This window comes from Opisthocomus hoazin, chromosome 16 (assembly GCF_030867145.1).
Source record: "Opisthocomus hoazin isolate bOpiHoa1 chromosome 16, bOpiHoa1.hap1, whole genome shotgun sequence".
Classification (NCBI taxonomy): Eukaryota; Metazoa; Chordata; class Aves; order Opisthocomiformes; family Opisthocomidae; genus Opisthocomus; species Opisthocomus hoazin.
In genome coordinates, this window is record NC_134429.1 from 20,924,316 (window position 1) to 20,949,942 (window position 25,627).

Genomic DNA, 25,627 nt, shown 5'->3' on the forward strand with positions numbered 1-25,627 from the left:
TTTTGAGGAAGAGCTCGTTGCTATTTTCGGAAAACCTCACTGCAAACAGACACAGCGCTCCAGAAGTACCCCCAGTATTCTGAGCATCGGCTCATTCTCGTAGGTCTCCACGTCTCAGCAGAGGCCAGGACACAAAGAAAACAAGATCTCTCCTGGTTGTGTGATTGATTTATTTTTTTCTTAATGCTTAAAGCGAAAGCGCTCTGCTGACACAGCCTGCCTTGGTTTCTCTCTCCTGCCACTTGCAGATTTCCCCTTTGCCTCTTTGTTTGGTAGATCCTCACACAACATGACATTTGCTTTACAAGCCCTGCGTTGGGTAGAATAATTAGACTCCTTTGAACATCCTGACCCACAAGTCAAAACCATCTTCTCTGTCTGTTGTAGAAGAGCACACGTTTCGCTGCGAGGACTGTGATGAACTGTTCCAGTCAAAGCTCGACCTGCGGCGACACAAGAAGTACGCCTGCAACGCCGTCAGCTCCCTCTACGAGACCCTGAATGAGGAGATCAAGCAAGAAGGTCTTGGAGATGGACAGGTCTATGAGTGCAAGGACTGTGAGAGGATGTTCCCCAATAAATACAGGTACCGGAAAGTTGCCAGAGCCTCCTCCGGCCGCCCCTCTCCGTTCCTCCTGCCCGGTCCTGGCTGGTGACAGGAGACGGGGGACCGAGGCGGGAGCCAGGCGGCTCCGGGCGCTGCGGGGATGTACCTTTCCTGTCTCCGTAGGGTTCAGGAGAGTCGTATTTAGGATCCTTCGATGTCATTAGCTATTGGACAGCGTTTGATTTCACCTTGATTTCGTAGACTGTGCTGCTTTTGGGTACCCACTGGCAGAAGCACTCACGGGTTATTGGCAATAGAAAGTGAAATGGTGGTTTGCTGAGTTCCCTGTGCTTGCTCAGGGCTGCGACGGGCAGCTTGGTAGACCTGGGTGGATTCTGTGCGGCCGCTGCTCCCGTGTGATCTGGTTCTGAGGGAAAACAGCGGTATTACCTGCTGCCAATATTTGCATCAAGGCTTTTTTTATGTGTAATTCTTGGTCATTTGAGATCAGTGAGTATAAAGAGGCGTTGTTACACTAAGAGCTCGTACTTGGTCATGAGCTCCTCTTTGATCTTGCAGAAGCAATTAAAAGAAGTCTATTCCAATCAAATTTTTGGTTTTAATTTCTTTTTAAAAAGAAAACGTTCATGAAAACATTTTGTTTTCACCAAGTGTTTTTGTAATAGAAATGTGAAAGGAAAAAAGGAAGATAGAATCTTCTCCATCTCATATTTTTATTGGCAATAATTATTGAATTAGTATTATAAGACAACTCTAAGTAAGAATTAAACTTTTTTTTAAAGGAAAAATTATTTGTCCCAGTAAGTTTTAACTGAAAATTTGCATCTTTCAAGCACATTGTGATGGCAATCAAATGCAGCGTTAAAGCAGAGATCTTTCAGATTTCTGATTCATTTGCAGTGTGAGGCTTGAATGGTTAAATGTTAGAAGCCAGTTTTAAAAAGTTGAGGGTTTTTTAAAATCATTGTAGGAACTGTGTTTATTGGTATCCTGAGCCTTTAGCTCCTGCGCTGTGTTTTCAAGGTTTTCTCCACAGCGTGAGGACCAGAGTTTTCTCTGTTTGCTGGAGGCTGGAGTTCTCACACACTCATTTCAGCTGACTGCTCGGATGCACAAACAGCAGGCACAGCGAGATCTGGTGTAGAGTTGTGAGAGCGGGCAGTCCTCTCTTCTGTAGTTAATAAGGGGAGCAAAAACCTGGAGCTTACAGCCAGTGTAAGGCCTGCTCCATTTCGGTTAAAAGAGGTTCACCAGCATTAGTCATTTTGAACTTAACTATATTGTTACTTTCAGATCTTTTATCTAAGTAAGTGCAGAAAAGTTCTTGGTTTAAAAAAATATAGAGAAAGGTGAAACGTAGAGAACATTCCGCTAGTTTATCTGTCTTGAGAAGAGCTTGGCTCTCGGCTGCGCTGTGGGCGTCCTACAAGCCGTGACGGATCCCGTCTGCCGGTGGTGTCTGTGTAGGGTTCTGAGCACAGGTTGGTGTCTTCGGTCCTCACCTCGTGCTGCTACGTTGGCTGCTGTTGAGTAGGTACTAGGAGGCTGCAATTCTCTTATTTGTTTTACGTGGCAAGAAAAGGAGAACTTCCCTTAAATGTTTTAAATATTTATGATTTTTAGTGGGAATTCCAGTTCTTTCACTTCTCTAGCTGTGTTAGATAGAAACTTTCTCCTCTTTAGCTTCCAGCACTCTGTAGTTTTTATGTTAATTGAGGAAATGCCCTTTAAAATGTCCGTGTCTCCTCCTGGTGGTGTCTGTGTGTCTCCTGGCTCCCCGTGGGTCCTGGGGTGGCACGGCGTCCGTTTTGCAGCGGTGAAGAGCAGCAGGAGGACTTTAAGTCCCCTTTTCCCTTTCGTGGTTACTTCTCCCTGTCGGCGAGACGTGCAGTCATCTGGTGAAGCTCATTCTAGGTATTCAAGTTAAGGTCCCCGTTTGCCTCGGTTTCTTGGGAGACGTGGGTAAGCCCAGCCTTGACTCGGCGTCGGACTTGGCTCCCCTCGGGGCACAGCTCGATTGCCAGCGTCGCTGGCCCTGGAGCAGCGGGCTCTGGGCGCAAGCACGGCTTCTACGGGTGCGTAGGTGCAAGGGATGAGCAAGTGACTTGTTCAAAGTCAGGCCGAGCACAGAACGCCAATTTTACAAGCCCTGCCCTGGTGTATTTTCAGGACTTTCTCCTGCAGAGTAGATTCTTCAAAATCATCACTCCCAACTGTTACTTTGCAGACCTTGTAGTGAAGAAGGAGAGGTGGCAGGACACTTACCCAGCATCAGTGTGCTCGACACAAATGCCTTGAGCGCAAGGCAAACGTCCCCGTGTGTGCCCCAGCAGGGATTTTCAGTTGCTGAGCGTCCCCAGGTGATGGAGAGGCCTTTTGGGGTGTTTCCAGCTGGACTCGGGTCACCAGGCACAGACCTATGTGCTTGGAAGATGTTTGGAGTTGTGGTGGGGGCTCCTGGGCTCGGTGGCTGCGTTGCCTTTTAGACCGTGGATTCCAAATGTTTGGGTTGGGGTTTTTTTTTAAGGAAATCATATGAAGTCATTTTTTTTGACAGGGAAAGAGAGAGTCAGCAACATCACCATTCAGCGTGCTGCACGCTGATGGATTTGGTGGTGCTGGGAGAGAATGTCCCCGTCTATCCCTCCCCCATCAGTCTGCTGCCTTTTATGCACTGAGAAAGCCACTAAAACACAGAATGTATCCAGGCAGCATACCTCGATGTTCTTACAATTTTTCAGAAGTTAATACAGATCAAATCAAGAGTGCCACTGGGGAACTGAAATTGAGCATTTAGCAGCTGACTAAATAAATAAATGTTTTGCTAATCCCAGTAGGTACTTCCCTCTAAACAGCATATTAGTTTGTCCATATTTGCTCTAAATAAACTCATAAATCACAGTTAACAGGAGCGTATTTTTGTATATGTATATGAAAGGTATATATTTCTTTGCATGCGTAAAAAATTTTGTGGTGTTAAGAAGACCGTTTCTTTAGCAAAATGAATATTGCTTCTTTAAAACTGGTGGATTGGCAGTTTATAAGGGGCATGTTCATGAATATTAACTGTCTGACTTGAAGGAAGAGGAGGTTCTTCAAGGGAGCAGCAGGCTGGCAGCTGCTTGGGCTGGTCCCTAGAGCTGCCGTCAGGCTGCAGTCCCACCGAGCCCGCTTCTGGTGGAGCCACCCGCTACAGGCTGGCCCGTGCGCGTGGGCCAGCAGATGCCCCCGGGGCACGAAGGGCTGGGTGCAGGTCAGTTGTCAGTGCAGTTAGCCTTTACACTGGGAAGTTCAGAGGCCCTGTGCTCCACGGCGGTGCAGGCAGGTGCCTGTCGGCAAACTGCCCCGCTGGGGATGCTGGTCCCACTGGGGATGCTGGTCCCATGGGCTTCTGAAGAGAGTGCGAGCAGTACGGTCTTGAGTGTGGCCAGCAGGACGAGGGAGGTTCTCCTTCCCCTCTACACCGCCCTGGTGAGGCCCCATCTGGAGTAGTGTCCAGTTCTGGGCTCCCCAGTTCAAGAAAGATGAAGAGCTACTGGAGAGAGTCCAGCGGAGGGCTACGAGGATGATAAGGGGACTGGAACATCTTCCCTATGAGGAGAGGCTGAGGGAGCTGGGCTTGTTCAGCCTGAAGAAGAGAAGGCTGCGAGGGCACCTAATAAATGCTTATAAATATCTGCAGGGTGGGGGTCAGGAGGACGGGGCCAGACTCTTTCCAGTGGTGCCCAGTGACAGGACAAGGGGCAACGGGCACAAAATGAAGCAGAGGAAGCTCCAGCTGAACCCGAGGAAGAACTTCTTCCCTCTGAGGGTGACAGAGCCCTGGCCCAGGCTGCCCAGGGAGGTTGTGGAGTCTCCTTCTCTGGAGATATTCCAGCCCCGCCTGGACAAGGTCCTGTGCAGCCTGCTGTAGGTGACCCTGCTTCGGCAGGGGGGTTGGACTAGATGACCCACAGAGGTCCCTTTCAACCCCTACTATTCTGTGATTCTGTGATTCTGTGACCTGCCACAGCTGAGTCAATTCCTTGGTTTTTAAAGCCCTCGGGCTCCGTGGAAAAGCCCAGGAGTTCCCTGCTGCGAGGTTGTCCTGTGGCACTGAGTGAGGACTGGCAGGACTTTTCAGTAATGTTTAGTTTTAATGTTCCTGTAAAAAATACAGCCGTGCTTTCAAGTTCCATAGGAATGGTTTAGTACCGGTCTGGAGGGGATTTCAGGCAGCGGTGGGTTTCACGGAATCACAGAATCACACAGAATCACAGAATAGTAGGGGTTGGAAGGGACCTCTGTGGGTCATCTAGTCCAAACCCCCTGCCGAAGCAGGGTCACCCAGAGCAGGCTGCACAGGATCTTGTCCAGGCGGGTCTTGAATATCTCCAGAGAAGGAGACTCCACAACCTCCCTGGGCAGCCTGGGCCAGGGCTCCGTCACCCTCAGAGGGAAGAAGTTCTTCCTTGGGTTCAGCTGGAGCTTCCTCTGCTTCAGTTTGTGCCCGTTGCCCCTTGTCCTGTCACTGGGCACCACTGAAAAGAGCTTGGCCCCATCCTCCTGACACCCACCCTTCAGGGAAGTTTGTCCTTCGTCAGGAGTCCCGGTGAGGAGGAGCGTTGGTAACTCCCGTTCAACTACACGGAAGGCAGTAGAGGACACACGCGTCCCTCCTCTGTTGCTGAGGGCTGGCCGGAGAGGAGCGGGGTCTCCAGCCTGACGAGCACCGTTTGCAGACTGGTTTCCCGGTGCCACCGCCCGTGCCTGCTGGTGGCTGTCACGCCCGGTCGGTGGCCCGATGCGCAGGGCCGGGGCTGGGGCGGAGGGAAGAGGAGCTCCCTGTGTCTCTGCGAGCCGTCCCCGCCGTGGCCCTGTGCCGGCAGCCGCTCGGCTTTGCCATCGTCCTCCTGGGCGGGGAGGAGCTGCCAGTTGGCAGGAGCTGGAATTGCCGAGTTAAGTAATAAAAGATGTCTGACATTTAGAAGTGAAATGTGTTTGCACCTGATCATGTTTCTCTCCAACGTTAAGTTGCTGCGTTCTGGGAAGCCGTGGGCTTTGTGCCCATGCGGACGGCAACGTGATAGTCTCGGCAGCAGCAGCTAATGTCTTGTCTCTCCCTGTGGGGATGCCGTAGGAGTCTGGGTCACAAAGTGCTCATTTTTCCCTTCAGGAACCTGCAGGGTCAGGTCTGGTTTCACCTTCCTTTTCCCCCTTGTAAATGGACTCAGATATTTAGTAAGAAATACCATAAAACGCACCATCCTTTGAGGCAGAATAGGGCAGCTTCCTTCTGTAAAATAAATGCCAAGAAGAGAAATGGTGGGTGCGTGTCGCTGCACCTCCCGTGGTCGACGTGCTGCTCGCCTCCCGTCACGAAGGCGTTGGCAGTCGCGCTGGCCGGCCGCAGTGAGTCCTGGAAGCCCCCCGGACCCTCCTGTGTCTCTGTCTCCATCTCTGACCACCTCTCTCGTTCCCAGCCTCCCTGGTCTGAGTTCTGTAGCAGCGCGTGCCCCGGCAGCGCGATCTCAGCCTGTCTCTCTCCCCCAGCCTGGAGCAGCACATGGTGATCCACACCGAGGAGCGGGAGTACAAGTGCGACCAGTGTCCCAAGGCGTTCAACTGGAAATCCAACCTGATCCGCCACCAAATGTCTCACGACAGCGGGAAACGGTTTGAATGTGAAAACTGCGTCAAGGTACGGCGCAGGACGTGGTACCCGTGGGCAGCTCTGCCTGGGAGAGGGCGCGGGGACCTGGGGGAAGGGGTCCGGAGGGCGGGCGATGCGTGTGGTGGCCTAGCCGTGGTGCGGAGCGTGGTGACGCGGGGAGAGCGGGCTGCTCGGCGGGCCCCGGCGTGGCAGCTCGATGCGGAGCTCGGCCTTGCGCCGGGCGTTGGAGAGCCTGCCGGGGAGGCAGGGGAGCGTGGGCCGGGCAGACGCGGGGAAGCAAGCGGCTGGTCAGTGGCGAGCACCGCGCGCTTCGGCGAGCGTGGCAGCAGCCTGGCGGGGCACGGCTCAGCCCGCTCGGCTCCGCGTCTGTTCACAGCGGGAGGTGAATGTCCTGCTCGCCGAATGCCAGGAGCGCTGGTGACAAAAAAACGAAAAAAACAGTCAAGTTTTTCACATATATGCTCTTCTCCCCACTGCCGTGTTTCCCTCCTTCAAGGCTTTTTCTCTTCCAGGTGTTTACGGACCCCAGCAACCTCCAGCGGCACATCCGTTCCCAGCACGTCGGGGCGCGGGCCCATGCCTGCCCGGACTGCGGCAAAACCTTTGCCACCTCGTCTGGCCTCAAACAGCACAAGCACATTCACAGCACTGTCAAACCTTTCATATGTAAGTTGTCACGGCCATCACGGAGCCCTGGCTTTTGCCGTAATTGCCCGTATCCTGCAGGGCCCCCCAGTACTAGCTGTCCCTCTGTGAGCAGCCGCTGTAATTTCATAGGTCAGAGCACAAGATGAAATTCCGCAGCAATTTTTTTTTGTTCTTTTTTTTTTTTGCACGCTCCCTGTTTCTTCAGTAAACATTGATGGCAGTTTTTGACTTTCTTGACAAGTTAAAAGCTGAGTCTCTCAGCAGTCCTAGCGATGCCATTTTCTGATATCTTTTCTTTCTGTCTTCTTTTTTCCTTAATAATTTTTGAATGTTCATGTTGATGACATAAATAAATAGCTGACACGGCCCGATGGAAATGTTTTTCAGGTTGCCTCAAATCCTGTAGCCATTGTAAAGAATTTGGAATAGTCACAGAGACAAGAAGAAGGTGTTTTTTAAAGAGAGTTTTTGCCTTCTTTATTTGCTGCATGTTTCATCTAGGTAATGCGTGGAAGCCAGATAAGCAGCAGATCAGCTGTGTCCTGAGTGGAATATTTCCAAAAGGGCATTTTCTCTGGAGAGCCATTCATCTCATCTCTTGTCATTCTCAGGGTTGTATATTTTTTTAATTGACACAGCACCTATTGGGTTTTGATAACTGTTCAGAAAAGTGGATTGTGTCACAACAAAGCTGTAGAAACTTTGGGGACTGCTTCCTGACACTCTTCAGAAAGCGTGGTTCAAGCACAGAGCGGGGTCTGCGTTTGATTCCAGGCTTTGATGTTACGGTGGGGAAGCCACTGAACCCACTTCTGCCTTTCTTTCCCTATTGGTATAATGGGAACAGTATGCAAGAGTATCCTGGGAGCCTCGTTTCATTAATGTGCTCTGAGATAATCAGATGGGTGTCAGCAGAGGAAGAAAAAATACTCTTACTGCTCATTTTGATGCAATCTTTCATTTGGTGACGGGCACATGAAAGAGATAATTTGAATCTCATAGTATTGCTGCACTGAGATGAATGATTTCTTCTCATAATCTCCTCACTCTCACCTCATAAGAATTAGGGAGTTGTCAGTCTAAATCAGCGTGTAAAGCGACTCGAGACTGATCCTGCCTGGTTCAGATGTGCCAGGCGGAGTCACCTGCGTGGGTATGGAACCCATTAGCGGCGGCAGGGGAGCCGCGAGGCGGGCTCGCTTCCCCTGCAGCGGGAGAAAAGGGGTTGTGTGCGGGGGGTTTGCTTGTTTGTGTTTTACAATATTATACTTAAAAAAAACCCCAAAACCGAATCTTTATAACTGCAGAACAGAGGACAGCTGGAGAGGACAGTACCCACAGTTAGTGTATCATTGTGTAATGGGGACTTAAACAAAGATTTTCCCGTTTTCCTTATTTTAGAATGATGATGTGAGCGCTCATACCTGACACGCTTTTCTTCAGGGAGTTTTGTGCGGCATCGCATAGATCGTATGTATGTAGCAGCTCTTCCAGGAGTGGGAAATGGAGGAAAGGAACCTGATCCCCTTGGAAGACTTCGCTTTTGTTGTCCCTAGTCTTGTCATAAAGTTTTGCCACATGGGCACAGTAGGACTTCTTTTTTGTGATACTGTGAATGCGTGCAGTAAAAGTAACGCCAGCACCACCGACACAGTGGGGAGCCAGCGCAAGCTGACAGAAAGCTGGGTACGGGCTGCTTGGGCAGATGAGCCATTTATTGTAAACTTGAGCGAATCTTCTAAACCCAGCAGAGCATCCCCTGGCACATGGCAAGGGAGGTGGGTACAATTAGAAAGGGGTAAGTTTGTTGTGGGAAGAAAAACGTACAAACATCTTTTAAAGAAACCCACCCAAATGTGACATTTGTTCAGGTATTATGAGTAATTTTAGAGGGGGCTTACCCGTTGTATCCTTACACGTAGAAGTACTTGCACCTGCCTGTTCGTTCGGACACGGTTCCGAGATGTGGCTTTGTGTAGGCAGGCAGGACAAGCGAAGTGCTTGCCCGCTCTGGAACCAAGGGCCGAGCAGTTGAGGGAGCATCCAGCCCCAGCAGGGCGCTGGCCTCCGGAGCCCAGCCGGCCGGCACCTCGCGTCCCTCGAGCATCGCTCGCGGGAGCAGCGCAGGGGAGCGGCCCGGAGAGCCACAGCCAGTCCGTGGGACGCGGGTGCCGACGTGCCCTTCTGCTGAGATTTCTGCAGAAACAGAGGCTGTTGTATCGAAGGGACTGTTAGCTTTATGGAGAGTAAATTGAGTAGTGGTTCCTTTAAGAACTCTATTCAGATATTTTTTAAGAAAACATCTTAAGTAAAAAGCCTAAATAAACCCTTCCATTGAAAGTCTACGGTAGCTAAAATAATACAAGCAACAGCCATAAAACTATATGTATGAAATAATAGTAGTTCAGAGGAACTGACACAAGTTTTTAAGGTGTGAGTGCCAAAAACTAGGGATGGCTTTAGCATACTCATCGGACAAAGCTGTTGGTCAAACACTGAAACTCTGCTGATGGCTTTCTGGTTCTCCTGCTGTTTGTGTTCCTGTGCAGCTCCTGGCTGCGTCGGGGTCCGGAGCAGCAGGGCTGGCGTGCTCGGAGGAGAGGTGGTGCTTGTGGAATGCCTGGTGCGGTCAGAAAGCAGACCCTGCGCACCCTGCAGTGATAGGCCACTGGTTTTGGGATGCTCCTTTGCACTGAAATATCAAATTTGTTAAATTTCAGTAATCTTTGCTTTGAATTTCAGTAGAAGGGGCTTCCCCTTGTATTTTCAGAGCTGCTGGTGAAATATGCTCCTGACAGTCATTTGGTACTCCAGCACTGATGTAAATCCTAAGGATTTAGGAAAAAACAGGGAAAGTCACACTTGCATGCAGCTATCCTGAAACGCTGGGAGGGAGGAAGGGAGGAAGGACCCCTTCGTCACCCAGCTGGACGGCTGGCAGGCAGGAGAGCTTGGCCTGGGGTCCGTGCCTGCCCAGCCCCAAACAACGCGCTTTCCCTCCCGTTGTCTCCCTTTCCACGTTCACAAAGTGGTGACAACAGCAGGTCTCCGGTGAAAGAAGCGTGTTAACTCCTGGAGAGGTAGAATTTGTTCCTATGTTGAAAGAGGCATCAGATAATAAAAAGTTACGGTGTTCTGATACAGAGAAAAGTTTGGGTGGGATTTTTCTCTTACTTTGCCCTGTTCCTTCCACACCAGCAGAGTCTGTAGGTGAAAGAGGTCAGAAAAATGCACATTTTGGAAGCTTGGTATTTACAGGTTGTTAAAGAAAACACTGATTAAGCGTTAACTTACCATGACTAGGGTGTCTTACTAATTTACCAAATACAAGATCTCCGCTTCTAGCTGAGCTGAGGCCTGGCTGGCCGGGTATTTATAGATCATCCCCGTGGAGTGCGTGCTTACTATGAACGGCATTGCAGAAAGGGTAGGTTTGATTAAATGAGGCGAAGTTCTTCTCCCTTCAGCGCTTCCTGGCATGCCAGGGCTGCAGGGAGAGCAGACTAGCTGATATAAATAGATACTGTCGTTAAAATGCGTGATTATCGGTACTGAAAATCCAAAAAACAATGGTTTGCGCGGGCGTCGCACATCCCCTGGGTCCCTGTGGCGAGTCGCTCGCGGGCGGTTCTCTGGGAGGGGGTTTGCTGAACCCCTTTCAGGGGGTGTTGCTGTGCCTGGGGCGGCAGCCACGGGGCTGGGCGATGCCCGGGCTGCGGGGAGCGTTGTTTCCCTCGGCTGCTCCGGGCTCTGCCAGCCGGCTCCGCTCGCGCGGGGCTGCTCGGCACCCACGCGCGTAGCTGCTTTTTGCCTCTTTTTCTCTGTTTTTAGGGAAGCGGGGTGGCGGGGGGGACGCTGCTGCAGCAGCTCCTGGGAGGTCCCTGCCGTGTCCTGTTAATTTCATACCGCTTTTGTTGTTGCCTTCTGTTGACGCTTTAGGTGAGGTCTGTCACAAATCCTACACGCAGTTCTCCAACCTCTGCCGTCACAAGCGGATGCACGCGGACTGTCGCACCCAGATCAAGTGCAAGGACTGCGGCCAGATGTTCAGCACTACCTCCTCCCTCAACAAGCACCGGCGCTTCTGCGAGGGCAAGAACCATTACAGCCCTGGTGGGATTTTTGCCCCTGGCCTGCCCCTAACGCCCACTTCCATGATGGACAAATCCAAGCCCTCTCCCAACCTCAATCATGCCAGCCTGGGATTTAATGATTATTTTCCATCCCGCCCGCACCCGGGGGGTCTTCCGTTCTCACCTGCCCCCCCAGCATTTCCTGCCCTCACTCCGGGATTCCCAGGGATTTTCCCACCGTCCCTATACCCCAGGCCCCCCTTGTTACCGCCCACACAATTACTCAAAAGTCCCCTCAACCACACTCCAGACGCAAAGCTTCCAAGCCCCCTTGGGAACCCAGCGCTTCCGCTGATCTCTGCCGTGAGCAACAGCAGCCAGGCCGCTTCAGGGGAGAAGTGTGAAGGCAGCCTGGAAAACTCCTACCTGGAGAAGCTCAAAGCCAGGAACAGCGACATGTCCGACGGCAGTGACTTTGAGGATGTCAACACAACCACAGGCACGGATCTGGACACCACTACTGGCACCGGGTCTGACCTGGACAGTGATGCAGAGAGCGACAGGGACAAAACGAAAGAGAAGAGCAAACAAATGGAGAGCAAGCCAGACTTTGTCAGCAGCTCTGTGTCTGCGAGTTCCACCAACAACACGAGTGAGATCCCTCTCTTCTATTCTCAGCATTCCTTCTTTCCTCCCCCCGAGGAGCACCTGCTGCCTGCCACGGGAGCAGCCAATGACTCTATTAAAGCTATCGCCTCCATCGCGGAGAAATACTTTGGACCTGGCTTTATGGGGATGCAGGAAAAAAAGATGGGTTCGCTCCCGTATCATTCCATGTTCCCTTTTCAGTTCCTCCCCAATTTCCCCCATTCACTCTATCCTTTTACGGAGCGGACCCTCAATCACAACTTGCTGGTCAAGGCAGAACCAAAGTCACCCAGGGACCTCCACAAAGTGGGCAGCACCAGCTCGGAGTCGCCCTTCGATCTCACCACAAAGCCAAAAGAGATGAAGCCAATCTTGCCGCCGCCGAAGGTCCTGCCAGCCCCGTCCTCAGGGGAGGAACAGCCACTGGATCTGAGCATTGGCAACCGCATCCGAGCCAGTCAGAACGGAGGAAGAGAGCCACGGAAAAACCACATTTATGGGGAGAGGAAGCTAATGGCGAGTGAAGTCTTACCTAAGATTTCCCAGTCGCAGCTGCCTCAGCAGCCATCCCTGCATTACGCTAAGCCATCACCCTTTTTCATGGACCCCATATACAGGTATTAACATACCCTGCCTTAAGCGTTTCCTCTAATGAGCTAATTTTCTAGCTGGCGTGGCAGCTTGAGGTGGATCGGGGCGTAGGATGTTCAGAAAGAGCAGCGACAGTCTGCTGCAGTTGATTGTGCTTCTCCCTTGCCACAGCACGTTGTGTTTGCTGACTCAAAAGGGGTGAATCTTTGAAAGGAGGACTCATAATCAATATGTATAAAGAACACATCCTTATTTTGATAAAGAAGTAGCTTGACCTATTTAAGGACTCTCCCACGAGCCAACGCTAAGATGGCACTTCTGCTGGGGAAATTCCAGAGGTTTGATTCGATAAGAATGCAGAGTTCAGATGCCTCGGAGCCCGGGCTCTCATGGCTTGGGAATGAGTCAGGAGCCCTGGGAGCCTGGAAATGCAGCTCTCCCACTGACTGACTCGATGAGCCACTTCACCTTTCTTCCTCCTGACCCCCTGTTTTATTTCTAATTCCTTTTCTTAGAGTTTCTCGGTTTGTAGGAACTGCTGGTGTGGACCCAGCCTTTTGAAACATTTTGAAGCCTGGAGTGGCAAGTACTGTGTAAATAGGCGGCAGAGTGCTATTAGCCGGTCTCTCCCAGATACATTTCTTGCAGACTTATCTTTCTTGGAAGATAAGAAGGGTTTTCTAGTTTCACTCGAAACGGACGGTTTTTGAGGAAGGCTGATTCGTTATGTCATGCCTAGAATAAGCCGAACGTGGAAGGCATGTGTAGAGCAGACTGGATGAGGTTACCTGAATGCCAGTTAAACTTCCAGAAGGAATTAATTCAGAAGAAGAGGTGAAGGGAAGACCTGAGTCTTTTTTTGTTTTAGAACTTTTTTATAAAACCTGTTTCCAACAGAAAATTATTTTCAGCTTTAGCGTGAGGGTGCCAGTGAGTTTGGGTTACCCACCCGGGCAGTGGCACTGCCTTGGTGACCTTCCTGCCACGGGTGAGCTGCGTTTGCCACGTAGCAAATACCGTTTGCTTGGCTTTAGCAAAGTCCAGGGAAGAGAGAACTAGTCTGATTCAGGCATCACTGTGGCAATTAGTTCTCCCGTGGGACAGGATGCCTTGTACCATCCGTTTTGGTCCGTGGGTTTGGCCCAGAGGGCTGCGGGGTGCGGTGTCCGGAGGGGCAGCCGGCTCCTGCACGCGAGCGGTTTTGGTCTTCGTTACTTGGGCTGAAGGCGAGCAGTGTGCGGCAGGGCTGCGCGGTGAGCCCGGCCGTGGGCCCACCGCGGGCAGGCTCCGGGCTGCGCTGCAGGAGCCGGCGTTCCCGTAGCGCTGGACAGACTCACGGTCACCGCAGAGCGGCCGTGTCAGCGCTGGGACCGTTCGCTGGGCTGCGAGCAGCGACGGGTGGGGTGGCTTCGCCGCCGGCTGGAAAAGCGGGCTGGGAGAACAGCACCTATGTCACTGCCGTGCTGCTATTGCACGGCTGATAACTGTGGGAAAAAATGATGTCAATGTCTAGCCAGGCCAGAGAACTGTCAGCTGAGAGGGGGATTAGCGAGCCCTCGTCGCTTGCTGTTAAGAAAGCGTCTCTGGCTTTGCCCGCGCTCGCGGGGCTGGTGCTGCGCTGCTCGCTTCCACGCTTGCCATCTGCGATGGAAACGGCTGCATCACAGCTTGGGACGTGTAATGGGTTCTGTCTGGGACCCACCGTGGGCAGCTCCTCCTGGAAAAACAAGTAACGATGGGAATAGCCCAGCATTTATTTTTGTAAAAAGCACTTCTGGAAAAAAATAAATGAATGGGATAGGAAGGCAAAAGCTCCGCGTTAGCGTAGGATCCTGCCACCTCTGGGCATTCTCAGGAGGAATGCTAAAATAACACGGGTTGAAAAAGCCGTTGCCAATTAAAATAGCAGCCTCGGGAAAACCATAAAGGTCCAGAAGACAGATGGCAGTGAAGGATGGGGGCATCATTTGTTGCATTCCATGGGATGCATATAGTTTTAGTAATATATTAAAATAGAAAGTCAGCGGTGGAGTTGCTTGTGAATCAGACTTCTGATGTAATGAGCTAAACAGCAGAGCTTCCAAGTCCCAGCTTAAAAAATATGGAAATATTTTGTTTCTAAACTTCTTGTTATCAGACTGTCTCACATCATTTGGCTCCTTCATTTTTCTCCCAAAGGCCACTTAAATCCTTGACATTTTCTCCCGGTGATATAATTTAATGCAGCCAGACAGCCTGAAATCAGTGCAGTTTTTAGCTCAGCCTTGTTAAGGTAACGTTCTCAGGCACTGGGCTGAGAAGATCAGCCTAATCCTCTGCTCGCTGCGGAATTCAGCTCTGACGAGGAGGTTTGTGCGTCTCCTGTGCTGCCGTTGCCCGACGCGGGGAGGTGGCGAAGCGGTGTGGAACGCTGGCGCTTCGCTCCGGCTGTCGCTGCCTGGTGCCGGTGGGGCCGCGTCCCGGGACGGCTGCTGCCGGGTCCCGGGGCTCTGCCCTGGGCATCGCAGCTCGCCGGGAGCGAAGCCCCAGCGCTCGCGTGCCGCTCGCTGCCGTCTGCTGTTCTGCCCGTGTCGGGGAGCAACTTTTTACCTGTTGTTTCACAGATCGTTGTTTGTCTGAAAACTCATGCCCGTAAAAACGTGCAGCTTCCGAAGCGCAGTAATTCTGACTGCAGTTCAGATCCAGCTCTTCCCTTTTCTTCTACCTAAGAGAGATAAATGCAGATTAAATACGTTCGCTAAATAGCACTCTGCATGGCTCTTCTTTTAAACTCATTGGAAATTTGATCCACACACCAGTCAGCTGAAACGCAGCAAAATAATTTGCTCTCATTTCTGCTGGACGAACGTAGTTAAAATTACTCTTGCTATTGGATTTCTGCTGGCTTAGCTGAGATGGACTCTGTTCCAGTCATTGGAAGATGCAGCTGTGATCATTGGAGTTACTTTCATAACACTTTTTTCCCATAGAGGACGTTTCAGTTTCTCTTTCTGGTGATTCGACACCGTGGTTTCCCTGCGAGTAGAATATTTTGTGAAAGCAAAGCCAGTATAGTCAAAAACAGGAGCCTGACTTTAGGATCATTTCTGCATAGGAAGATGCTGAAGCGTGGACCAAAGTGACATCAGAACTCGGGTTCCTGAGTCACTCCAGAAATCTCCCACCAGTTCCCAACTGTTCCCGTTGTTGTCCACATGTTATTGCTAAAGAAACTCAATGCAAATTATGTCTCAGCTGCAAGGGAAATAAATATGAAACACCTCATGATTTCAGCACACGGGGGGCTGCAAAGCCTGGTTCAGCGTGAACTCTTGAGATAGAGACAAGCTCTCAAAGACCGATTTTTTCCATGCAGTGGCTGCCTGCTGTGGACTCTAGAGCTTCTCCCACTTAAACATTGCTTTTGCTGTAAATGTAGTTTTTTTCATTACTTTTTCCATCAGCAGAGGCTTATAAACCACTATAGCAGAGGCATTGGTTCTCACATAGATCAAAAGGTTTTCTTAGTCATCAGTCTGATGGCTAAAACAATATTGCCAAGAGGAGGGGCTCCGTTTTCGTATCGTTTCCAGTGCCTGTTGCGGGGTAACTTGTGGGTCATCATTTGTAGTACCTGGTGGAAGGGGAAGAAAGGTGTTTGTGTCAGTAGGAGAACAGCCTCAGGTACAGAATTGAAACACCTCTGCCGATGGTTTGGCTCTTTCTGTGCTGCCTGCAGCCCTGTGAGGTATGTAACCCTCTGTGTTGTTGTCCAGCAGGGTGGAGAAGCGGAAGGTGACGGACCCTGTGGGTGCCCTAAAGGAGAAGTACCTGCGACCCTCCCCGCTGCTTTTTCACCCCCAGGTAACAGCAGCAACGCTACAATGCGGCGTTGGTGGAGTGCTGGGGAGGCTGAGACGGAGCTGGTGCCAACAGGTCGCTTGGGGCAGACGCTTTCTCGTCCAGGGGCCTGACTGGAAACTCCACTGTGTTCCACCAGTTACTTTCAGACACTTTTGGTTTCATACCTGGTTTGAGGATGAGGGTGGTTGTGCCTTGCTCTTTCTCTTGCATTAACAGAAGAGCAGGGATGAGGTCTGGACAGCCAAGCTCCCCTTTCATGTGCCAGAATGCCTGCATAATTTTTCCGTTGGGAGCTCCTGGTGTGGTCATTTGCAGGTGGACTGTCCAGCATCCAAGCAGTAGCGTTTCACACCAGCCTGGCATTCCCTCACATCATCTAGAAAGCGTGAGAGTGCAGGGCAGCGGAGGATCAGGGTTCAGTTCTGCCTGCTCCGAAAGCTGATGAGTCACTTGGTGGAGAGCTTGTGTTCTCCATCCCTGCACAGCTGCTCTAGTCTCTGTTCTTCTGGCAGTGCTCAGATACTTGCTCCCTCTGCGTCTCCTGCAGGTCAGAGTCACTGCAGAGCCATGGGAAGCGCTGCTGGGCACTGCTCCCATTTGCCAGTGGCCTGGGGTGCCAGCCCAGCGCCCCGCAGTGCGGCCGCACCAGGCCTTCACCCCCGAGTGAAAGGCACGACCGGGTCCGGTGCAACCGCGACTGTTCACGAGAATCAACCCCAGTTTGCAAAAACCCTGAGCTGAAAAGCGATAACTAAACTCTGGAAGAAGCGGTTGCTCTTTGCCCTTAGGATTCCTTGCTCCCTAGTGATAATGCAGCCAGTTCTGCTGGGAGCTGAGCTCTGTGGTCGTTATTCTGCTCTCCTTTATAGTCACATGCATTGTTCTCCTCTGATAGTGTTTCCCACCTTAGATAAATAACTTGCAGGTTTGTGAAAGCTGGATCCTGGTTGCTTTCACAGCTAAACTTAGTTCCCTCATTGTTTCACATCAGCCCCAGAGTTTGGTTAATAACTTCCCCCGATTTTTCCTTCATACAGGCTGGATAATGGTGACAGGCTGGCCAGGAACATCCTGTGTTTGTGTGAGTTAGAATGGTGGGGATATCTGCTGTAAAGAATCTGATAGCAGGGAGGAGCTAGTGTGGCAAAGCAACCCAACAAGACGATGAGAAACGTCCAGACCCTGAGCAGGAGCAAGCTTTGGGTGGAAGGTTGTTAACATTGTTCCTGAAATCCTGACCACGTCCTCTTCCCATGGCAATGAAAAGATGTGGAAGGTCTGGTTATCTCTAATAGCTTATCACACAGAATAGCCTAAAATTTACAATCACTCAAGCCCGAAACTTCCTGATAACTAATTTTTAATGAAGTTGGGTTGCTGTGTGAAGATCACTTGATCTGGAGAGCTGCTGTTCCCATGCTATGTCATCAAGCAGGGTTTTCACATGCGGTGAATGAAGACAGGTCGTTTGTTCAAGAATATGTGAGATTTTTACTACCAAATGCCCATCCGGTATGATCCTGGATCTGCTCTTAAGAAGTCATATTTTCAGGGGCTCCTGCTTCTGTCCGCTTCGTTAGTACCAGCGTTCCTGTAGCGGGTCAATTAGAGGCACGCTCTGCGCGTGTTTCACTCTGAAGACAAGTCTGGTCTCAGCCTTTTCTTCTGCAAATAATTCCCCAGCTCTCACGGAGGGCCCTGCGTGGGATGTGATTAAGCCGAACGATGTGATAAAGACTGAGCATTCAGAAGATGCTTTCTCTCTGAAAATGAATTTCAGGCAACTTTTGTTTCTTGGCCAGTCAGTGACAGTAGTTTCTCTGCTCTGATGGGAGTTATTCTTGCGTTGTCTGTTTTAAATGAAACTCTGGACAACATAAATAAAAGGTGTAACTTTTTGATAACTTAATGGAAAACCTTTTCTCACCTGTTAAATTTCTTTTCTTCTCCCCTTCTTTTTTATTATAACCAGGCAGTTGTTCCCTAAATAGCAAAGTGCCTTTACCACTGGAGAGGCTATGGCCGGTGTTTAGAATTTTAAAATAAGCCTACGGCTATCAAGCCAGCAAACATCTCTGACTAAGTGCCTAAAGAACAGGGCACAACAAAAGATATCTCCAGGTACTCCAGCAAAGGGCTGAGTGGCATAGCTCTGAAAGATCCGGATAGCATTTTAACGTGATGGTTTTGTTACATGACTGGCAGCTGGGGCAGAGCTTTTGCTGTAAATGATCAAGTAACCTTTTCAAGTGGCTGGCGCTAAGTATTACTTACTATTTGTCATGGGCTGGGAGCCTCCAACTAAGGGGCCGTGGATCTATTATCGAGAAATGGGTCTTACTACTCCTCTTTTTTACGGCTTATGAATGGTTGTCAGCCTTCCACAATGTATTCTTTGGTGATTAAGACAACTTTTTTTTATAGTCATACATTTTAAACAATATCTTGGCTCCCTTTCTCCCCCCGAGCCCAGTTTAATAAAGTGTAAACGTGCAAAAGGTCAGCCCTTCCTGTACAATAGAGCATCTAGTTTTGATATATGGCTTCCTCCTGCCTTCCGCCCGCTCGCTGTCCCCCGGCGCCCGGGCCGGCTCTCCACCCAGGCTCCCGCTCCCCGCAGCTCCCTGCCTGCCCGGTGACGTCAGCTGCGGTGACGAGGCAGCTTTATTGCTGCCTTGTTTGTTTTATCCCTGTTTTCTGCTGGGTGTCTTGAAAACGTTCTCAAGTGTGCATAAAATCAAACGTTGGAGCTGTCAGCGTAGTCCGCCGACTTGCCTTTCTCTCCTGGATTTGGATTTCCTGGTTTGCTCTAATGAAAGTACAAGTGGTTCTCTTTAGGTAGGGTTTTTATGCGTATCTCTGTTTTTTTCACACAGGCAGACTTATTTCAGCTTCTGCTTCTCCTGTATCTCCAGGTTTTTCCCTTTCTCCCTCTGTCTGGTGTGGCATTTAGTCAGTGTGTAGGTGAGAACATGGCCGTTGCCGAGCCAAACTACAGCTGGTAAAGGCACCCAGAATCGTTTTATTGGGCCTGTACGCCTGCCGCTCCCATCCGAAGAGGCTCTCAGTGCTGGGCCGTGGTCCCCCATGAGTTACGACTCATCCAGCCATGGCTCGCGTGGAGTGCTGGGGCTGGCATTCCCTTGCACTCCAGGGAGCTCAACCATCTCCCACCCATCCTTCCATCACCTTTCCTGGCTTCCAAACCTTTCTTAGATATCGTTAAAATGTTGGACTCTTCTAGGCAAACTCTCAGTGCCCCCACTCCGTCCTGAGTCTGATCTTAACTCCCCCTCTTCGCCCCTCCGGTCTCAGCTCCCGGGCCAGCGGGCGCGCGTTCCCCCGTGCTCCCTCCCGCACCGTTTCGGCCAGGGTTCCTCTGCCTCCTGCCCCAAACCTCTGTGTCCTCTCTCAGCAGGGGCCGGCTGCCAGCCCCTGCCCGCAGCTCGCTGCTGCCAGCCCCTGCGCCGTCCGAGGGCGAGGGATGCTGGGTCAGAAATCAAACCTTGCCTTCCAAGACCCTGGTCGGAGTTTGAGAGGAGGGTTTGGGCGGTGAGTTCGACACCCAGCAGCTGACCACGGTGTCTAATTCCTGGAAAAAGGGAAGCCAAGCGTATTCTGAGATAATTTTTAGTCTGAAATGCTGAAAGTAGGCACGTGTGCACTGAAGAAGGTAAACAAGTGCCTGATCCCTGAGACCTAACGCCTGCCGCACGGCTTTGCCACTGGTCTCATTTCGGACTCGTCCGAGCCCGATACGCCGTTCTCTCTTCCCTGGCTGGGCTCTGGCTCCATTTCACGCTGTGCAGCTGGCTGCTCAGGGTAGGAGCAAAGATCAGCAGCGGGCTTGGACCGACACACTAGTGCGAAAAGACGTGTTTTACGCAGCAGATGCTGTTCTTCCTGTGGATTTTTGTGACGTGAGATCTTGCCTTGTGCTTGTAGATGTCAGCCATAGAAACGATGACAGAGAAACTGGAGAGTTTTGCAGCCATGAAGGCAGACACTGGCACTTCCCTGCAGCCCCTTCCCCATCACCCCTTCAACTTCCGATCGCCGCCGCCCACGCTCTCCGACCCCATCCTGCGCAAGGGCAAGGAGCGTTACACCTGCAGGTAAGGGCCCGGGCGCCCCGCGGCAGCGAGCGCGTCCCCCGGCTCCTCGCGCCCGCTGGGAGCTGCGTCGGGCACCAGCGCGCAGCAGCGCAGCTTCGCGTGGACGTCTCCGCCGTCTCGGCAGGGGTGGGAGGGAAAACAAGAAGGAGCAGAATTAGAACAGAGCATTCTGATGACTAATTCACTCTGAAATAGCTTGTTTTGTCTGGTAGAAAATCAGCGTCTTCTATTTTCTTTGTAATTTTTAAGAACCTTGGGAGCAGATCTGGAGATTCTCAAGCAAGCCGAATTCTCCGAGCCAAGCTCTTGTGTGTGGTGGCAAATGTCACAGTTCCCAAAGCGAGTGCGATCTCGGCTATGTCCGATCGCAGCCGTGCAAAATATTGCAATTTTAAAAATGCCACACAGTAAACCAAGTTTTCAAACAGAGTTGTATCCACACAATTATTTGCGTATCCACTGCAGCTGGTATCGGAGCAGATCGCTGGGGTATCAAAACCTGTGTCTCCGTACGCAGTTTTACTGGCGACTGCTGGAGGTGCTCGTGGTGGCTCCCGCTGCATTTTTCTTGGGTGCAGTAAGTGGGTGCATATTCTGTTTGATGCATTTCTTATGTCCACGAAGGCTATGGGCTCAAATTTCAGTGGAGTATTTAGACATTTGAGGTTTCTGCCTACACTAGGGGCTAAACTTATATTTAGATATACATTAGCAAGTCAATATTTGGATTTTCATTGTTGATTAACACTCACGTTAATCATTCATCTCAAGGACATCTGAAGGTGCTGAATGTCTCAGATCAAGAAAGTCTAATCACGTGTTCCTTGCACAACATTAAGCGTCAGGCTTCCTAGTCACAGAATGTAGTATCACATCCTTAATATTTTATTTCCCAATTAATGTTTTTATCCATGCCTCCCTTCCTTTTGAGTTTACTGTGGATGAGGTTTATTGTGGAACACAGTTCCTTCTCGGATTTCGTTTCCTATTGCCTATTTCCTTATTCTGAGCAGACTGTCAGGCTCACAGCAGTGTCCCCCGATCACAGCAACGCAGTGCTGCCGCGTTTGTCCAGAAGAAAAATCGGTGAATTCCGAGAAGGACGATCGAGTAGCTCCTGTATGATAAGCAGCTGAACAGGGCAGTAAACGAGAGCTAGAAAAATTTCAAGCGAAGGACAGTACGCGTAGGCAGCGACTAAACACTGTTCGTCCTGAGGCAGGAGCGAGGCAGTGACGGGCTCAGAGGAGCACGAGGCCCTTTCACACGGCGCGGCGTTCGGCAGAGGAACCGTGGCCGGCTGCAGGTGGCCAAAGCTTACGTGCATTCGAAAAACTTTGAGAGAGATAAACTCAGCCAAAGGGTACTGAACACGGCTGCGCAGCCTGGGGCTCAGGAGGGTCTTCACCTGCGGACGGCAGCTGGGAGGATGTGCTGGGGCTGGGTCGCTCCATCCCCGGGTTCCTGCACACTTGCCCAGGCCTCCAAGATAAGCTACAAAGTCAGCCAGCATTTGGGGCGTAACTGGGTGTCCTCACAGGGATTTCTCTTTCTCCGGCCCTTCCCGATGACGCGGTGATCGACTGCCAGTCTGTGTCGCTGGTGGAGATGGGCCACACCAGCGTCTCGCCGCGGCAGCTCCCCTTGCACTGGCTGGGTTTGCTCTGTTAGTTCCTCCCCCCACGGCTTCCCTCCCCAGTAGGTGGGTGCCCAGCCTTGTTAGGGTGCAAGGGACTTCCACGTTGTGGGGGCGGTACCAGAGGAGTGAGGCCGATGGTCGCTGGCGATACCGTGTTTGTGACCGGTGCGGGGTGGCCGGCCTTCCTCACGCTGACGGTTGCTTTGGCTTTCGCTGTCTAGGTACTGTGGGAAGATCTTCCCGCGCTCGGCAAACCTGACCAGGCATCTGCGGACACACACTGGAGAGCAGCCGTACAGGTGATGTTGTCCCCCGATAAAACCCCTTCCCCAACACACGCCTCATTCACCGCGCTGTTATTTTTTTTTCCCCTTCTGTAAAGCTGTGCCAGCATAATACCGCAGGGCTGTAGCGTTACATACATCGATTCATGGGATTGTATATTATGTGTACCAGACAAAAATAATCAGGCCTGGCAGCTTGGAGAGAGACACTTCACTTATATTTAGCTGTATGCTGGCGAAGGAGTGCTCCGATCGGCGGGGTTGTTTCACGCTCACGTTAGCCATTCATCTCAAGGACGGCTGAAGGTGCTGCACGGCGCTGACAGCCGGGCTGGTTTGAAGGGCTTGCCAGCGAGTGAACTGCTGGGTCGAGCTGGATTTTTTTTTTCTTTTCCTAATGCATAGCAGAGGTGCCTGGAGTAGTGGATCAAAAAAGGAAAGAACAGAAAAGCCCTGTAGTGTATCTGCTTGGAAATCGAAGTTAGGGAGCGTCCTACCTTAAATCACAAAGTTAAAAAGAGTGATTGGGGGGAACGTTCGGCCGCTGCTGCACCCACTCAGCTGGGTGTCTGAGGCAGAAGCCGGAGTGCTCTTCCCTGCTAGCTGTGGCCACAGCGATCTGATCTGTGCAAAGGGGCACCCTGCACGTCCCCCCGGCCAGCACCCTGCGCCCAGGCGTCCCTTCCACGCACAGGTCTCACAGACGGACTCCTGCTTAAGGCAGTGTCTGAAATTTGGATGCAACTCAGAAGAAAACGTGTGTGAGCATGCGTGCGTGTGTACAGGTATCCAAAGGAGTATTTCTCATGGAAGACCAAGTGGGAATTTTTTCCCCCAGTATTTTCTCCTGGTGTTTTGCAGTCGCTTTCAACAAAGTTTGGCAAAAAACATGCTTTGGTTGCTGTCCTGTTAGAATAGGTACATACGTGAGCAAAAGTGAATGACTGATGAATTGGGAGCTCGCTGCAAACCAAGCATTGTGTTTTCCATGATGTGAGGTAAGTGTTTTGCACGTTGTCAAACAATAGCAACAATTCAAACAGTTTCATTTTTGGTAAGCTAATATTGTGGTATTTCCATACACAATCATAAGTTCACAACAAAGCTAATGTGATAGTTTTATGTAAAGAGAAACGCAAACAAATTTATGAGCAGCAAAAAGCCACGTGGTCAAATACATCAAATTTTTATGCTGAGTTTAACTTAAGAAGCTGCTCTCTCCCACATTGTAATCCCTGGTACATACGGAGTCAAATCTTTTTTCCATACAGAGTCATACAGAATTTTGAGTGTAGACATTAGGTAAATTAAAAATAAAAAAGCCCCTCTCCAAAGCAGACATATATTTTGGAACCTTTCCCCGTTCTGATTTTTTCAGTTGCGTTATTTGATACGTCTTGAATGAGTACTGTGTATTCACTGGACACCCCTGTCTGACGAAAACGCTTGCTCCCGATTATTCAGAGATTGTTAGTTCAGTTTTCTTCCAAAAAAGGAGACTTGCAACTTAACAAAGGTTAGAAAAATAAAGATTTATTTGATCTGGTCTTCTCCCAGAAAATGGCCTGCGTGTTTTTTTTTGTAATAGAGGTTTGACTTCTGGACAATGTTGCATTATAATGGCACTCCTGAGAGTTAATGCTACGTTTACAGAAGAGCTTAATTATCATTGATTTTCTTTTGCTCTCAGAGAACTGAGATTTCCAACTTTCGCAGCAATGATTGTTTTGAAAGCTGTTTTTTTTAAGTGCCGACGTGATGCAGCAGAAAGGAGCATTCAGTGGTTTACTGATGTCTTGCTTATGACTTGCTTAAATGTTTTTTCTTTTGGCTCTGTCAGTGTTATATATTCATCCAAATAGGAATTACAATGTGCTTAAAGCTAACAGAAACTGGCCAAATGTCCAAATGTAGCTCAAGAAACAGGGAGGCCAGAAAGTAAGGTGCTTTGGTTTCGGTTCCTGATTGTTGTTGAGAAGTGATGCGTTTTCTACCAGGTCACTTAAACTTCCTGGGTGTCTATTTAACTAGGTAAAAAGTAGGAATTAATAGCACATACACAACAGGGAAGCAAACGAATTCTTTTTATGAAGAGAAGGAGCTACATCTTTTTTGGAGAGTGAGAAATACCTGGTAATGTACTTCCTAAGAATCCATGTCAGGCTTACCTGGAAGCTCAGGTCGCAGAAAATAGGGCTTGGTTGTCGTTCTGAGCTACCAAGCCATGTCCAGAAGCTCCGTGTGCTTCGAGCACGTGACCGTAAGGGTGCATTGCAGTTGTGGGTTTGCTGCTTAGTTTTGTTTTCATTCTCTGGAATCACAGAATCCCGTAAACTACATAAAACCTGGACTGGGAACAACTAAGAGCCATTTGATTCATCCAGACTTTATGTTCCTCTTTCGAATGTCCCGTCCCTCCAGGATGCCATCTAATTGATTCTTGAATTACTCCCGGTCCTGAAGCATTGCCTGTGCGGCAGTGGTTCCTCCTATAAAGATGTGCTTCCTGACGTCTGTTTTGAATTTGTTTTTCTTTAATTTCCTTTGAAGCCCCCGTGTCCCGTTATCTGCATTAAGCTGAAAATAACAGCTAAGGCTGACATCTGCCATGTCATTTAAGATTGCGTGTAGTTCAGTGAAAATCTCTTCTTTCCTGTTTGCTTTTTTAAAAAATGTAGCCTAAAATCATCCCTGGTAGAAATGCACTTGAGGTTAAGGAGTTACTCGGGGCAAGAGCAGCCATCCGGGGGTTTTGTGCTTTTTGCAGTTCTGCCTTTACAGCAGAAGGGTGAAATGTTGCGAGCGCTGCCGTGCTGCTGAGACTACAGAGCGTGTTACCCAGCGCCCTTCTGTCGCCTTCGAGGTGCTGTCGTGGCGGGGCAGTGATCGCCCAGCCAGTCGCTCCTGCGCTGCGGGGTTGTGCTGCCTGGCTCTCCCCTCCCAGCCGCGGGGTGCCGGGTATCGGGGTTCCTCCAGCTCTGAGGTCGCCTGGTCCCTCAGGGCTCCCAAGTTCCAGCTTTCACAGAATCACAGAATAGTAGGGGTTGGAAGGGACCTCTGTGGGTCACCCAGTCCAACCCTCCTGCCGAAGCAGGGTCACCCAGAGCAGGCTGCACAGGATCTTGTCCAGGTGGGTCTTGAATATCTCCAGAGAAGGAGACTCCACAGCCTCCCTGGGCAGCCTGTTCCAGGGCTCCGTCACCCTCAGAGGGAAGAAGTTCTTCCTCATGTTCAGACGGAACTTCCTGTGCCTCAGTTTGTGCCCATTGCCCCTTGTCCTGTCGCTGGGCACCACTGAAAAGAGCTTGGCCCCATCCTCCTGACACCCACCCTGCAGATATTTGTAGGCATTTCTAAGCTTTGGCTTGTTCTGGGCCATCATTCACTCCCACTTTATGTTTTTTTAGCCCATTGGTGTGTTACTTGAAACTGATGAGGAAGAAACTTTACTAGCATTTTGTCAGTGTGTTTACAAAGCAAATACTGTTTCTTTGGAGTTTTCTTCTTCTCCTGCCTCTGTGTTCACCTCTTCCCTGAATTTAAGCTGGTTCCTCTGTCTGGGTCA

The 25,627-nt window shown here is 50.5% G+C and overlaps 1 protein-coding gene across 1 annotated transcript in view; it reads left to right on the forward strand.

The window, feature by feature from the left end:
- ARHGEF16 (Rho guanine nucleotide exchange factor 16) overlaps positions 1–25,627 on the forward strand; it is a 350,362-nt gene that overhangs the window by 296,047 nt on the left and 28,688 nt on the right. Inside the window, exons 6-12 of the mRNA XM_075437221.1 lie at positions 388–586; positions 6,101–6,248; positions 6,734–6,887; positions 10,809–12,207; positions 15,937–16,024; positions 19,970–20,139; positions 22,000–22,077. Of these exons, the coding sequence (XP_075293336.1) occupies positions 388–586; positions 6,101–6,248; positions 6,734–6,887; positions 10,809–12,207; positions 15,937–16,024; positions 19,970–20,139; positions 22,000–22,077 (2,236 nt within the window). The remainder of the gene's footprint in view (positions 1–387; positions 587–6,100; positions 6,249–6,733; positions 6,888–10,808; positions 12,208–15,936; positions 16,025–19,969; positions 20,140–21,999; positions 22,078–25,627) is intronic.